We start from the raw sequence: 13,109 nt of genomic DNA, 5'->3' as shown, positions 1-13,109 counted from the left end.
TTGAATTCCATTTCTCTTTTTCTCTTTTTTCTTTTTTCCTTTTCTTTTTCTTTTTCTTTTTCTTTTCTTTTTTTTTTTTATATATATATTTTAAATCTTTTTGTCTTTCACATCCCGGCCCACTAGACGCTCTCCCAATAGAAATTAAGTGAAATTAATTCAGTAGAAAATAAATAAATGAATAGATAAATAATAAATAATAAATATTAATAATAATAAAATCATCACCCTTTTTTTTTTGTCAGGTTCTCCAACTCGAACACAAATGTTGCTGTCCTGATGCCTGCTCTGATGATGACCCTACTGCCACTACAGCGCCTGTTTCACACAAAAAACGCATGTGAAATATATTTAGAAAACTCATTAATCATTCATGAAGAAAACACAATAGAAATCATGATCATGAAGGTGATTTTATATCGGATAAAGATTCGTCTTCATTTGCATAAACTTTAACTTGGATTTTCTCTATCAAACTTGGTTCATTTCGTAAAAAAATCGGTACACAATGAGAACAAACATCATAAGTTTTCTAAGCCGTTCAATAATCTCGCAGATCGTGGTTTATCGGGTCTAAAACCACTCGGCTGCGCCTCGTGTTTTATACCCGATAAAACACTCCTGCTCGTTTATTAAACATTACATAAAAAGAGAGCGATTAAAAACCAATAACGCCCATATACCTTTCTCCAGTCAATTTAGGGATCTTTGTAACAAACCCCATTCTAAAAGAAAAGCAAAAGTCCAAACCCTCTAAAAAACGAAATTTAATAGGCGCCTGTGTTGTTATTCAATAGTTTGCGGCACTAAGTATGGAAGTTGTCGCCCTTAGTTGTACCCTTGATTGATATAATTGACCGTTTGATACAGATAAGTGAAACGAATCATACGGCATGTTGGCCACGGTTACTCATGACGTATTATAACAACAACAACAACAACAACAACAACAATAAGTATATGTAATAGGACTCCATGCTGTCCAATTAAGAAATAATTGGACGAGGAAAATTCCGAGGACTGACAAAATTGGATGAGGCCGTTGGCTGAGTCCAATTTGGCAGTCAGTGGAATTTTTCGAGTCTAATTATTTCTTGATTGGGGAGCATGAAATCCCATTCCCTATTAATTATATAGCTGCCTAATTAATCCCATATCAACAAGACCTGTCTCATTAATGATGGTATTGAACTGAGTGGAGTGCAATTTGGACCAAAATTGCACGACACGAAGTTCAGTTACCACTTAATCATATTATATTATATCATATCTTTTTGTAATCATACACAAGAGACACAATAAAGAGTGCAGAATAATCAATTTAATGTAGAAGAAGAAGTGAATCAATCTGGTTTTTCCTGGTATAAGATAAACGATTTATCAGCAAATCTTTAAATATTCATAAATAATGCTAATCATTCTCTTCTCTGATTGGCTGAATATAACAATTCTGTACATGTTCTGTGATTGCTTCTTTCAAAAAGATGCGATTAAGAGCTCAAAAGGATGCGATTAAGAGCTCAAAAGGATGCGATTAAGAGCTCAAAAGGATGCGATTTGGAAATTAATCGCACTCCTTTGAACCAATCAGATTGCAGGACTTCGTAGTAATTACAAAAAGGATATGATTAAGAAAATAATTGGACAGTTACCGATATGAGATTAATGAGAAGCTGTATAATTCCATCAAGCAATATAATATTACTATAGATGTACTAGGAAGATACTCATCAGAAACTAGGGAAAATGTGAAGCTACTCCTTGGCAAGACAAAAGCTGACAAGACTTTATTTAAGGTGGCTCGATACAATAATTTTGAAGCGCCACTCCTCTACTTGTATTGCAAACTGCGCGGCACCAGATATACTTTGGCTAAATATGAGTTTATACTAAGTGTAGGGATAGATGGAGGTTTTAAATCATGTGTATTTCGTGACCATCGGACACGCCCTGAAGGCACAGTGACGTCATGTGATTATTTTTTAAATCTATTTTTTGGCGTAATCTGACCAGATCCGGAGAAACGGAGTTCCTTATCTGAAACATACTATGGTAGTCTTCAAGGTCAGCAATCAAACAATCAAGCTTATGTACACATCAATTTTTTATGGAACAGTTTATTTGTCTGTGACTAACTTTCTGAAAAATAAGCAAGTAATCGAGGCCCTCTGATGTGTACGGTAAAATTATTCAAATTTCAACCGTTGAGAATGCTACGTGAAACATGATTATTCAAAGAGAAAAAAAAAAAAAAAAAAAAAAATTCAATCAATCAAATTAATTAATGGTCGATTTGTGTCAGTATACCAGAGCCGTCGGTTTCTCGCGAGAAAGCTGAGAAGGATTTGGGTGAGGGAATAAGTCCACATATAATATAATTTTTGAATTTTTTTACTCAACAGCCTACGATATTGTCGGGGAGGTTCTTGGCGGATTCGTGGGGTTTGTGTTAATAGTCGTTGGCATTGCATTTTATTGCCGTCGAAGAAACAGACGTGACGAACATAACAGACCGCTCATCATTGATCGACCCAGTTACCGTGCTGTAGAAAATCGAGATCCTGGCATTGAGGCTCCTGATCCCGACGATGATGCTTCAGATAACGACGATGATGCTTCAGATAACGACGATGATGCTTCAGATAACGACGTTGATGCTTCAGATAACGACGTTGATGCTTCAGATAACGACGTTGATGCTTCAGATAACGACGTTTATGTTTCAGATAACGACGTTGATGCTTCGGATAACGAAGTTGAGGCTCCAAATGCCGACGATGAGGCTCCAAATCTTGACGACGAGGCTCCAGATCTTGACAGTGAGGCTTCAGATATTGGCAGTGAGGCTCCAGATCTTGGCGGTGAGGCTCCAGATCTTGGCGGTGAGGCTCCAGATATTGGCGGTGAGGCTCCAGTCCCTGACATTGGGGCTCCAGATCCTGACGATAGGGCTCCAGATCCCGAAGATGAGGCAAGAGAACCCGGCAGTGTGGCTTCAGATCCCGACGTTGGGGTTCCAGTTCCTGAGGTTGGTGCTCCAGATCACGATGGTGAAGCTTCAGTCCCCGAGGATCATGTATCAGTATCAATTCATGCTGATAGTAATATGAGAGGGGAAAGCCCTCATATTGCTGATGTTATCCCTCGCATATCCGATGAAGATCTTTCATACCCTATTGCAGTACAGTCTAACCCTGAAGATCAATGCTGTGAAGAAGAACCTAGTGAGCCCGCTGTACAGTCACAGAGGCAACCAGTAGAACACAGTCTAGAGTCAACTTTGTGATTTAGAACCGTGAGAAATTGTATAAACCTTTTTCTTCGTATTTGATGGCGACCATTTATATTCAATAATTTATAATATCAAATGATGTCACTCAATTTAGAGGTTTGGCACTACCATGTGATGGCATCCATGACAGGAGGCAGGAACATTTGAATCTAGTCTAATCTGATTTACATGAGAAATAATTCAGTTTACCAGGGGAAAAAGGCTATTGTTGTGGCTCCTTCCATGGCTGCTGTCACGTGATGGTGCAAACCCTTTATTGGAGCTATTAACTGATCACGTGTACATCTCCTGATGTTATGGCATCTTTGTTCTCCATGTGTAGCTCGGCTCCATTGTATCATAAACTGAGAACAAATTTGTATTCTTGGGGTGCAACCACATGACTCAAAATCCGTTGAGATATAAATAAAAATGAAAAAGCCGCCATGTTGATTGATCTAATAATAGAAGCTAAATGAGGAATGTTTTGCTGTCGTCAACCAACATGCCGGCTATGACGTAACATGTACCACAAGAATTTTCATTATGCTGATTGCTTGACATCATTTAACTAATGGAGCTAACTGAGCTTATAATTAACAGGATGCTCGATTCTGCCAAGCACTTCATGCTCAATCATTCATGTGTTAAATTTCTAAGGAAATCTCTTCAAACTGAGATCTATTTATAGCACGTACTGCTAAAACCAATTTCAGGCTAGGTGTTCTTCCGGAGACACTTGTGGCGATGGCAATACATTACTTATACGAAATGTTTACTGGAACACGTTACTACTCGGCTCGATTAACCTTTGTTAATCTTAGTAGTGGTCTTCGTACTTTGTACTTTGTAGCTTGCAATGATAGAGACGTGAGTAAGTCCAAGGTGTTAAAAAAGGTCTCTATCATTGCAAGCTCACCGTTCGTCTCGCTTCAATACAAAGGCACGGCTACCTTTTTAGGATGGCGCAGTGAACTGCGAAAGGGACTATTGGTAGAGAGCTCGCTTAGCATGGGAGGTTCCGGATATCGATACCCGGTTCTCCAAGTTAGTTATTTTGTGGTAGCTTTTATTCTATTTTAATGATTGCCTTTTTATCTTATCTAAATAACTTATCTACCTACCTGAGCTAGCAGATTTGTCTTTCTATGTACGTCCTAGTCGAACATTCTGGAACGTCACTCATCTCCAGATGTGAACTTTGCAAAGAAAAAATTGTCTGTTTCGGCATCAAGGATCCTTGGCATTACAGCCGAGTTTCGAAACGGCAAGAAAGTCCTGGATCGCGGTCAAGTCCTTCATTCTGTCTCTTTTCAGGAGACTGAGCTGCAAGAGTTTCTTTAGCCTGCGTAGCGGAAATTTGGGGCAGGGGGAGAGAAAAGGTCTTTAGTACTTAGTAGCGCAGTGTACAGCTCAACAATCTCTAGGACTCGTAGTTCCCAATGACTTTAGCTTCAATTTACATGTCATAGTTAACTCTCTAAAAAGATGCAATCTACTTGAGGATTCCCTTTCCCTCAACATAATACTGATAGATTCGCTTAAAATACTTTGTATTGAAAAGTGATGTCAGCGGGAGTGCACTACAATACTGTCGAAGCAATTTTTCTTTTTCAAGATACATTCACAGATCACGACGCTGTTGTGCTCTGCGCCGCGTGAGAAAAGCAATTTGTTCAAGTCGCAGTTATCACTCTATGATGATCTTTTGTCTGCATCTACATCAACGGCGAACTTTGCCATAAAACTATAAATTTTTTGAAAGCTAAAAAAATGTTTTCAAAAGAAAAAAATTTATATATATATATATATATATATAAATAGATAAAAAATAAAAAATTTATTTAGAATTGTCCATCGGAGAATATTGCAAAAGAAACTGGGAGTACGGGTTTATGCTAGTTACGTCGGTGCCAGAAAAGTACAAAACATACAAAGTGAAAGCAAAAACAATCACTCTTCTGGGGAAGCCCACTTTATATAACAACAAATTCAAATGGAGCTTTCGTTTAGACAGAGTAAGGGATTAAATAAATAAATCAAGTTATGCATTTCCTGTCATTTTGAATCTATATATGTACATGACTGTTTATCTATACAAATGGATTTTGTGATTTGCATAACCCCATTTCTATGTAGATATGATCAAAAGTGCTTTACATTGAGCTGTGAATGCAGATTGCTTGTATATGCAATTTTAGTACAAACATATAGATGGATATTAAAAGTTGTAGGCACTGAGGGTGGTGACTGCCAGGAGTTTCTTTACGTCCTCAGTGGTTATTTTACATCCCTCCGATATTGGATAGTAATGATGAATTGTGGAGAAACAAGACCGTCATTTAAATGGTCTAACCCTTTGTAGATGTAATTACAAGACTCAGAGTGTTGGTCCGGTCTGCGATTGCGATGATGCACCATTTGTTTGAAGGTTGCTGATATACATATATACCAGAACTGTGACACCGTGAGCGTTCAGAAGTTTACAATGAATACCCGTGGAAGTCAACGGTGTGACAGTGTCAGATTTAAAAGTTATCTAGCCTTTTTGCGATTTTCTTTAGCTTTACACTGCATTCGTTGTTTAAAATAAGTGATCTGCGCGGCGTATCTTCTTCGTTTATTAAAAATACTGTCAGACTTTATATTCGAATTCAATCTCTTAAATCTTGAGTCGTCTCGTTTAACTTCCATGAGTCTAAATTACGCTTTTTAAAAAAAGTTTTCCAGCTTCTTTTTGCTTCTAATATTTTGGTACGAGCTCGATAGCAAGTACAAACTGGAATTCGCTATTGGCCGATTAAACAATGTCGATAGCTAAACTTATAAAAATATAAATATTTTCTTTCATTTATGAACAAAGAAAACACTTAGCTCCGTCTCCAATATATTTTAGGGGGGGATTAAACATTTAACAAGAACGAATTCAATTTTTATTTCCCAAAGATTTTCTCCAACTTCCACTCAGTGCGTCTTAGAATTTTTCTCGCGAATGTTTACAAGTTGTCAAATTGAAACGTTTTGATTGGTTCTTGAAACACAATGACACTTATCTAATTGGTTGAACACAAACAATAGGAAAGGAATGTTGTGCTCGGGTAAGCAGCCGCTACTCAGGGGAGAAAGCGTTGCGTGAGGACACTGAAAGAAGCTGTGGGGGAGACTAACTCTATGTATGAGTATGGGAGTAAACCTGGCTCCACAAAGAACCATTCGTACTTCGTTATTAATTGATAGTACGATTCATGCGTTTTGTGACCGGTTCACACTCAAGTGGCGAGACATAATACCAACCAGCTGTGTAAAATAATGCCACAAGAAACGTCTTTCTTTTGATGCCAAACGAGCATGATAACGAAGAATTGATGGATTGCAAGCATTCCCGAGAGAGTCAAAAGACAAAAGCATGGCGGCCATTGTGGTGCCGTTAACAATGTATGCTAATGAGAAATCTTTTGTTAAATGGCACCAACATGGCCGCGATGACGTAACGTGCAATCGAAGAATATAATATCTGGGCGGTCTACCCCAGATACACACCAATGGAGCGAATGATTTATTCATTATATTATGCAGTTGCCAAGAAGCCAAATTCAGCAATAAAGAAAGATTGCTTTCATGAAAGGCAAGAAGTGAAATGTCTTACTTCATCTCTTCATAAAACGTCATCAAGATGCCAGAAATAAAGGCGATGTTCCTTTTCTCCATCTCTTCTTTCTTTCTTAACTCTTTTGCCTTGGCCACCATCAGGGAACAAAGCCGCAGATTAGCCGAATTTCGCCCTGAGAAAGGTAAGGATCTCGAGTTAACACCTTAGGCTTCAAGAATGCTTATCAATGAAGTTTGACTTTGCTAAATGCGGTGATATTTTCTTTCCTTGGATTTCAAAAGATTTTGTTATTTTTAAGAAAAGAGCTCTTAAACATTTCAACTTTTTAAGCACATTTTGGTAAATGTTTACTTTAGTTTTAAATTCATTGTTTAACTTTTGAAAGGTTCATAAAATACTTCAAACCGTGCATTGGTTTCATCTACTTTAAATATTAAGAGAGAATTCTTTTCGTATTCAAGCAGTGAGCGCCAGAAACTATTTTCTTGAAGAAAGGCTGTTGTACAAGGCTAAAATCGTGTTATTCAGAAAGTTTAACTTGTTTTGAAGTGGAGATGACCGATGAAAGTGGAATCAAAGTGTTAACCCAAAGCAAAACTTTTATTCGAAAATGAGGTTTAGGCCTTCATTTGCTTATTTCCCATATATTTTCTATAAAAAAAGCCTGACAAAGCAACATTTTAACACAAATGCAGCAAAACATCTTTGTACAACTGAAATACCGCTTCAAACAGGTATTTTATCATAGTACATCAGTTTCTAACTGTTTAAAAGAGGTTTTGAGTGTTAACCCAAAACGAAAATTGGGATCAAAACTCATACGAAAGTCTAGTTTTTGGCGATTTTTTGCCATTATTGCTCGTTATTGAAAAATATTTCTTCTTAATAAGATAAGACTGAAAGGCTCTTCTTGTTCGAAGTAGAGTGAAGAATATGTGAACTTTTTGCATTATTTGGTAAAACCAGCCAGCTTTGAATCGAAATTTGTCGGCATAATGTACAACAGCCCCTGAGCATGCAAGTATGCGAATACTTTATCGTCGATCAGAGCTCCTCGCGCTAAAAACTCTACCTAAGACCATGCACTCGCATTTTTTTTTAGAGCGCAGGAACTGAAATATGAGACTCTCACCACATTGCTTTTCTTTTTTTTTTCTCCTTTCTTTCCCTTTTAAAATGTTTAGGTAAAGTGCTAACTGGTCATGTGATATCAAGCCATCACGTGGTATCTCCATTTGATTGCAGCTTTCTATGTACAAGCAATGCCCAATGCTTGTCGTACAACTACAAACCAAAAGGGGCTGGTGACAAGGATGTCTGTGAGCTGAACAACGCTACCAGAAAATCCAACCCAGGATCTTATCAGGACGATTCTCTGTACATCCACTACTACGATGCACAAACAGAGGTAATTATGATAACACTATGAATCGTAGAATGCACTGAGTTTGATGAATCTGGTCGAGTAGAGTTTTTTGAGGATCCAAATTTAGGGAGATGTGAAAGACGAATACGCACGCGTCGCCGTGGTACAAACGTTAACGCCAAATCCATTGGAATTTCACATTGCTAGAAATCCGCTACAACATGGCGCGACGCATGCGCATTTTCTATTTAATCGACTTTAATTTCAGTGTAGGATGAACACTGAAATACAAGAAATTGTACTCATTAGTTGATTCCCTTTCTTATGTTCTTCTGATTAATGTTCCACTCAATCCACAAGTTCTAAATCTTAGATATGTGCTTTGACAATAATAAAACGAGAGAATATATGCAGTCATTCAGTTAGATACCGGTTCCAAATTCAAATGAAAATAGACAACAATAACGTCATCGCCTGCCATAGTTATATTCTCCTACTTCGCTGCCACTTCGGAGTGCTAACGTCCGTTCATAAGACTGTGCTATCTTTCAGAATTTTGATGTCCACAAGTCTTATCCTCAAGATCACATATTAAGTACGTCCGATTTCTTTCCCAAGGGAAGACGCTGGTTTAACGCTGTTTGGATTGGTTCCTTTCGCCTTGTAAAAACTATAATAATATTATCTAGTGGATTCTAAAATCTAAAGGTCCAAGTCCATCGTGCAGAGTAAGAAATAGCGATAACTTTGTAGAATTCTACGCTAGCTTTCTTTTCCGCCATTAGAAGACTGTTTTGAGCTTAGTAGCCTCCCCTTTAATAGAAAAGAATCCCTGCGGTAGAAGATTTCGCGGCATTTTTCGAAAATTTATAAACAAAATGTCGAAGTAAATGCATCATTACTCAAACTATACAGAAAACTCGCTGAGCCTGAACTAAGTTATGCAAAGAAAACCACTCTTTGCTGGTGAAATATCCAATTCTCAAAGAATGGCACAAAATTGTCATCACAAAAAATACATTTTGAATTCCTGTCTACGCATGCGTAAAGCTTGAGCCCGCGTGTTTACGTCAGACCGCTGACTATAGCGGATTTCTAGCAATGACCTAATCACTAGCGAAGAACCATTTAGTTTTAATTGCAAAGGGTTCAGTTTTTCTGTTATCCCGACGTTTAACAATATACAATAGATTCTTGTCTCAAGTAGTATATGAAAGAGAACCCTCAAATCCATCGAGGGCTTATATTTTAGTCAAGTTGTTAAGTATGAAAACTATATGAAAAGTATGAGAACTAAGGTACAAATGTGGCAGAAGCACTAAGTACATCGATTAAGGCATCCGTCATTTTCTTCTCTAGGATGCCAAGTCTTGTCTTGATTACCTTCGGAGGGGACTGACTCAGAACGGCATCTATGACGTCACACACAGGAGTGGGGTTACATATAAAGTCTGGTTTGATCTCAGCTCAGAGCCTGGTTCTGCATGGACTCTTATCCTCTCGTATGCCCACAAGAACAGACACGACGAGGAATTCTGTACGGCTTCTTTTACCACAGACAAAGCAAGGCAGGTCAATAACCCAAACTGGGAAAACTATCGTCTATCTTTTGATCGGATGAAATCCATTTCAGAGCAATCAACACATGTCAGAGTGACGTCAAGTTTTCCTGTTTATGGTGTCGATTATCGAGACTACTTGAGAGCCAAGATTTCAAGTGTAGACATCTTGAGTTTCACTGGTACTGAAGTCTGTAAGACTGTAGAATACATTGACATCCGAGGCATCAAGGGAAAAGATATCACAGTGCCATTCTGGCAGAAAATCGGTAGACGTAGTTTTTCATTATTTCACACCGACAGTTCTGTTAGCCCCTGCCAGTATGATGCCACCAATGGATCAGTAAACAGTGAAAACAATTTTGGCACAACGTGCCATGCAAATTCATTTAACCCAACGACCCGTGGAAGCGCGAATGACGACAGCACGATTCAATACTGGTTTGGTGGATATTTATAAACTTTATTGGAGACTTAGTAAGTGGGAATGGGAGAGAGGTTTCTCAAAAAAAAGCACGACGGACGTGTATGAATATTGTGGACTGCAATTTCGGTGTAAATGATATTATGACGTACTTATAGCCGAATCTTGCAAAAATGTATCTGCACGTAAATAGTCACTTATCCTTAGCCGTGTTAATTATAAAACATATAAAACAAAGTCCCTAGATTGGCCGATGTACAATATGACAACATGTATTTATTTATCAATACGCCATGCAAATACGCAAAGATAACGACAGCACAATTCCCATTGGTGGTTATTGGCAATTTAAAAAGGACATTTAAATTCTATTAGAGCAGTAAGAGTTTCGTATGAGTGCGAAATACTCGGGGTCCCGTATACGTGCCTTGCTATGCAACTGTAGTGTTCTCTGTTGCTCTGGGTTAGCCTCGATTTTGTATAGACTATTTACAGGTTCCAATGAGAGGTCGTGGAATTTCAAGGTGCTTGCATTGTCGAACAGTGACGGATCCAGGGGAGGGGTGCAGGGGGTGCTCACCCCTTCCTGGTTCGACTTTGTGCCCCTATACTTGATGATGATGATTTATGAATTTATATAGCGCCTTTTCTATGTGAATATGATCAAAGGCGCTTTACATTGAGGAGTAAATGACAGATTGCTTTTTATGCAATTTACAAGCATGAGAGATGGTTAGTATGAAGTTTAGGCACTGAGGGTGGTCACTGGCAGGGTTTCTTTACGCCCTGAGTGGTTCTTTTACGTCCCTCCTATGTTGGTTAGTAATGATGAGTGTGGAGAGACGGGACCGCCATTTAAAGTGGTCATCCGAGCCACTTGAAAGTCTAACCATTTGCAGATGTAATTACAAAGGCAGCACTTTCTCCTCAGTTATTTTAAGACCCTGAGTATTGGTCCGGCCGGGACTCGAACCACGACCTCTCGCACGAAAGTCCGATGCTCAACCAACTGAGCCAACCGGTTACACACTACTACTTCGAAGATAACCAATAAAAAATAATGTTTTTTCCCCGCTTTGATTCTAAGGGGTGCACCCCTCCCTGGGTTAACTTTGTGCGCAGCACCCCTCCCTGAACAAATTTCTGGATCCGCCCCTGTTGAAGTTGTGCATTCTTTACTTTACAAGGGCGGGTACAGGATTTTTTTAAAGAGGAGTTTCTGTGTTCAATTGGCATCCACCTGAAAAGATTCTGCCCCCCCCCCCCTCCCCCACCCCCGCCACAAAAAAAAAATAAGAGGGAACCAAAATTCTCACGGGCTCAGGTTACATAGATAGCCCCAACAACCTCCGTTCTCCGCCTGTATACACTCTTGCTTTACTATAGGTATTTGTAGAAATTCTGACCTTTAATTGGGGCTTACCCTGAATTAAATGAGTCTGTAATCGAGGAACACAATTGTATCGTACGAATTCGAAAGTGCTTATTAAGAATAATGGTCAAATCTATTAATGTTACTATCTAAACATTTGTGGTGTAGAGGAATGATCCAACTAGACGGATTTAAACCTAATCCAAATATTTTGTAATACTTGTCTTTAAAATAATACATTGCTTATATTCATTCTCAAAAGCGCAAAACTTATCTTCTGAACAGTTCTGGTTCAATAGACTCCTAGGCCTTCGGCGATACGGCGACATTTCCGATAGCTTCTACGGTAACTTTCTCAATTCTGGCAAATTACTTATATCAAACACACACAGGCTACGAGGTTTGGACAAATAGTTTATTAACACGACGTATTGAATTAGACCGAATAAACTAAAAGAAACGATTACATGGGCGTGATGGGAGGGCAAAAGAGAGAAGGAGCTGGCTGGACTCCGTTGCTGGCTAGTGTGCGAGACTGAATGAGCACGAGACACAGAGCAAGGAATGTAACGCGATATCTGGCCGGTTCTTTCTCTGGTAATTACCCATCATCACCTATTGTTATCATGGTACCACGATTACTGAGCAAACATGAAAAACAACTTTTTTCTTTGACTTTTTTTTTTTTTTTCGATTAAAACCAACAATAAAGAAATGTAAAGTCCATAATTAACTGTTTGTCAAAAATATTTGATATTTAATTTTGCGAGATATAAATTTCGTAATAATTTATTCCTAATCGGTAAAATTACTAAATCACTAATTTACGAAATTACGAATGTTCTATTCATGTATGACAACCATCTTGCAAGTATGGGGTGCCATTACCGCCAATATTCAAGTAAGTGTACAAGTCATTTACAAATTTCAGATTCGTTATTACATAGGTTATATATATATATATGTGTGAAGAGCTTAAAAAACCCTTTCGGGCTTATTCTAAAAGCTCACTATTTAAACTGTAACAATATATACTTTTCTAAATTATTATATTTATTATTTTATTCAGTTTTATCTATTGTTTTCCCCCTTAGTTTTACGACCATAATAACCAGTTTTGGTCAATACGAAAGTAGAAACCCTGAATATGACAGGAAACTCAGGAAGAACTTGGACCTTGAGTGAAATTGCATACCCTGTTTATGACAAGAAGTTCGAGAAACCATACCTTGTTCAGCGGATCATCCCTGTATAGTCCATATATGGGAGTACTCCCCCCCCCCCCCCCCCCCCCGGGTTGTTTTCATTGAGTAAACCGTGGATAATTAACTCGATGTCAAAAGCTCAAATCAATTGCCAAATAAAATGCAACGAATGTGATGTCAGCCAGAGTCATATGAAACACTCTTACAGTTAAGTTAATTTCATTTTAAGATGAAAAGACCCTGTGGACGTAATTAAGTCTATATGTGAAGTCCCCTATTTCTGACCACGCAGCATTCGTTTT

At 38.3% G+C, this 13,109-nt stretch overlaps 2 protein-coding genes across 4 annotated transcripts in view; both read left to right on the top strand.

Annotated features, from left to right (window-relative positions):
* LOC116289518 (uncharacterized) overlaps window positions 1-3,716 on the top strand; it is a 46,649-nt gene extending 42,933 nt beyond the window's left edge. For all 3 annotated transcript variants that reach the window (XM_089037942.1, XM_089037939.1, XM_089037941.1), the window contains exons 6-7: window positions 246-336; window positions 2,403-3,716. In XM_089037942.1, the coding sequence (XP_088894068.1) occupies window positions 246-336; window positions 2,403-3,286 (975 nt within the window). In that variant the 3' untranslated portion in view covers window positions 3,287-3,716. The remainder of the gene's footprint in view (window positions 1-245; window positions 337-2,402) is intronic.
* A 3,182-nt stretch (window positions 3,717-6,898) lies between these two features.
* On the top strand, window positions 6,899-10,442 carry LOC116296693 (uncharacterized). The gene is made up of 3 exons (XM_089038437.1): window positions 6,899-7,062; window positions 8,066-8,289; window positions 9,607-10,442. The coding sequence occupies exons 1-3, from the start codon at window positions 6,945-6,947 to the stop codon at window positions 10,264-10,266; spliced, it is 1,002 nt and encodes a 333-aa protein (XP_088894563.1). The 5' UTR covers window positions 6,899-6,944; the 3' UTR covers window positions 10,267-10,442.
* Window positions 10,443-13,109: the final 2,667 nt, after the last annotated feature.

This window comes from Actinia tenebrosa, unplaced genomic scaffold, assembly GCF_029948245.1.
Source record: "Actinia tenebrosa isolate PJP-AT-01 unplaced genomic scaffold, QUT_ActTen_1.0 PGA_scaffold5__44_contigs__length_20552954, whole genome shotgun sequence".
Taxonomy (NCBI): domain Eukaryota; kingdom Metazoa; phylum Cnidaria; class Anthozoa; order Actiniaria; family Actiniidae; genus Actinia; species Actinia tenebrosa.
The sequence above is the reverse complement of the archived record's forward strand: the minus strand, read 5'-3'. Positions and strand labels throughout refer to the sequence as shown.

Excerpts from the sequence above, each read along its gene's own strand:
- LOC116296693 (XM_089038437.1), top strand. The coding sequence starts at position 6,945 with ATGCCAGAAATAAAGGCGATGTTCCTTTTCTCCATCTCTTCTTTCTTT. Across the intron at positions 7,063-8,065 it reads CGAATTTCGCCCTGAGAAAG|GTAAAGTGCTAACTGGTCAT; the intron begins GTAAGGATCTCG and ends TAAAATGTTTAG. Across the intron at positions 8,290-9,606 it reads ACTACGATGCACAAACAGAG|GATGCCAAGTCTTGTCTTGA; the intron begins GTAATTATGATA and ends TTTCTTCTCTAG.